Source organism: Echinops telfairi, unplaced genomic scaffold (assembly GCF_000313985.2).
Source record: "Echinops telfairi isolate 266 unplaced genomic scaffold, ASM31398v2 ScPeMD7_5;HRSCAF=22, whole genome shotgun sequence".
Classification (NCBI taxonomy): domain Eukaryota; kingdom Metazoa; phylum Chordata; class Mammalia; order Afrosoricida; family Tenrecidae; genus Echinops; species Echinops telfairi.
Window position 1 is genome coordinate 1,463,004 of NW_022103901.1, and position 1,363 is coordinate 1,464,366.

A 1,363-nucleotide genomic window follows, 5' to 3' on the forward strand; every position below is an offset into this window, starting at 1 on the left:
GCAGAGTCCAGCCAAAAGAGCAAGTCTCGGGGGACTGAATCCCTGAAAGCCCTGAGCCTCACTGTGCATCACTGAGTCCCTGACGAGACACCAGGTGGCCCCACACCGAGACGAGGTCCCCTCCCCCCACCCTCCATGCTCCAAGACTTACTGAGGGCGGTGGGGACTCACGTCCGATGAGTGGGGTGTTCTCACAGCGAGGGTTCTGGAAGTTGGCATTCTGGCTCCTGTAGGGAGCGAGGAGGGTGAGGAGGCAGGGCTCGGTGATCCTGGCCACTTGGTGCTATGACAGGTCCCCTGTCCCCAACATGATGTGGAGGGCAGGCACACAGGGCTGCCCCGACACACACACTCACACACTCACACACACACTCACTCACTCACTCACTCACTCACTCACTCACTCCCCTCCGGCCTGCCCTCACTACTCAGCACACTGCTCAGAGCAGAGCCTGAGAGCCTCTGGACATTGTCCAAGTCTGAGTGTCCCCCGGTCACCATTTCCTGGTGACCTACAGAGCCCCCACCTGACCGCATGCCCCCACCCCACACAGCCCCCTGACCCAGGAGACTGACTTGGGAGCAAGGGGCACTAATAGTGAGATTGGGCCAGTCGCTCCCCCACCCACCCCGGCCGACACTCTCACCCTATAAGCCCCCGCCCCCTGGCTGTCAGCAGCACCCACAGTCCCCGGAGCAGGCCCCCGCCCCCCGGAGCCTCACATGTACTCGGTGACAGGCGCGTTGCTGACGGTGTGGGCCGTGGCCGGGATGCTGGCCTCGCTGCCGTAGCTGCTCCCGCAGCTGTACAGGCTAGGCATGTGCACGCGGTAGAGGCTGTCGGGGGCCTGCCGGGGTCCCGGGGCCGTATCGTCCTCCTCGTCCTCCTCAGGACCTCTGTGCGGACGGCGGCGCATGGGCTCTGAGCCTAGGCCTCTCGCCTGGCTGCCCCCTCTCTGCGTCTCAGCTCCCTCTCCTGCGACCTCAGGGGCTTCCCTGAGACTGCCAGGTGCCTGGTGCTTAGTGCCCTCTGCAGGTCAGCCCTGACCACACCTGGATGAACAAACACGCCCCCCCCATGCCCACCTGGTCCCTATGCCTGGTGGTAAGGGACAACTCAGGCAGGTTCCCAGCCCACCAGCATCCCAGTTGGAGCCTTTACACAGAGGGGCTTCTGGCAGGGATTTCTTCTTAAAGCCCCATTTTAGGGTTTGGGAAACTGAGGTCCAGAGGGGTTAGTGGCTGGTGCACACTACTCAGAGTGAAGGTGGAGTCAGGATATGAATGCAGGGCATTTGGTTCCATCTTTACATCTTGTTTCCATGACCACTACTGTCAGTATGACCACATGTCCATCATCATC

General features: G+C 61.8%; 1 protein-coding gene across 1 annotated transcript in view; it reads right to left on the reverse strand.

Annotated features, from left to right (window-relative positions):
* Positions 1-1,363, reverse strand: part of TTYH3 (tweety family member 3) — a 24,008-nt gene that overhangs the window by 4,544 nt on the left and 18,101 nt on the right. Inside the window, exons 12-13 of the mRNA XM_004705543.2 lie at positions 724-897; positions 152-227 (exon numbers count right to left, since the gene is read on the reverse strand). Coding sequence (XP_004705600.1) covers positions 152-227; positions 724-897 — 250 coding nt within the window. The remainder of the gene's footprint in view (positions 1-151; positions 228-723; positions 898-1,363) is intronic.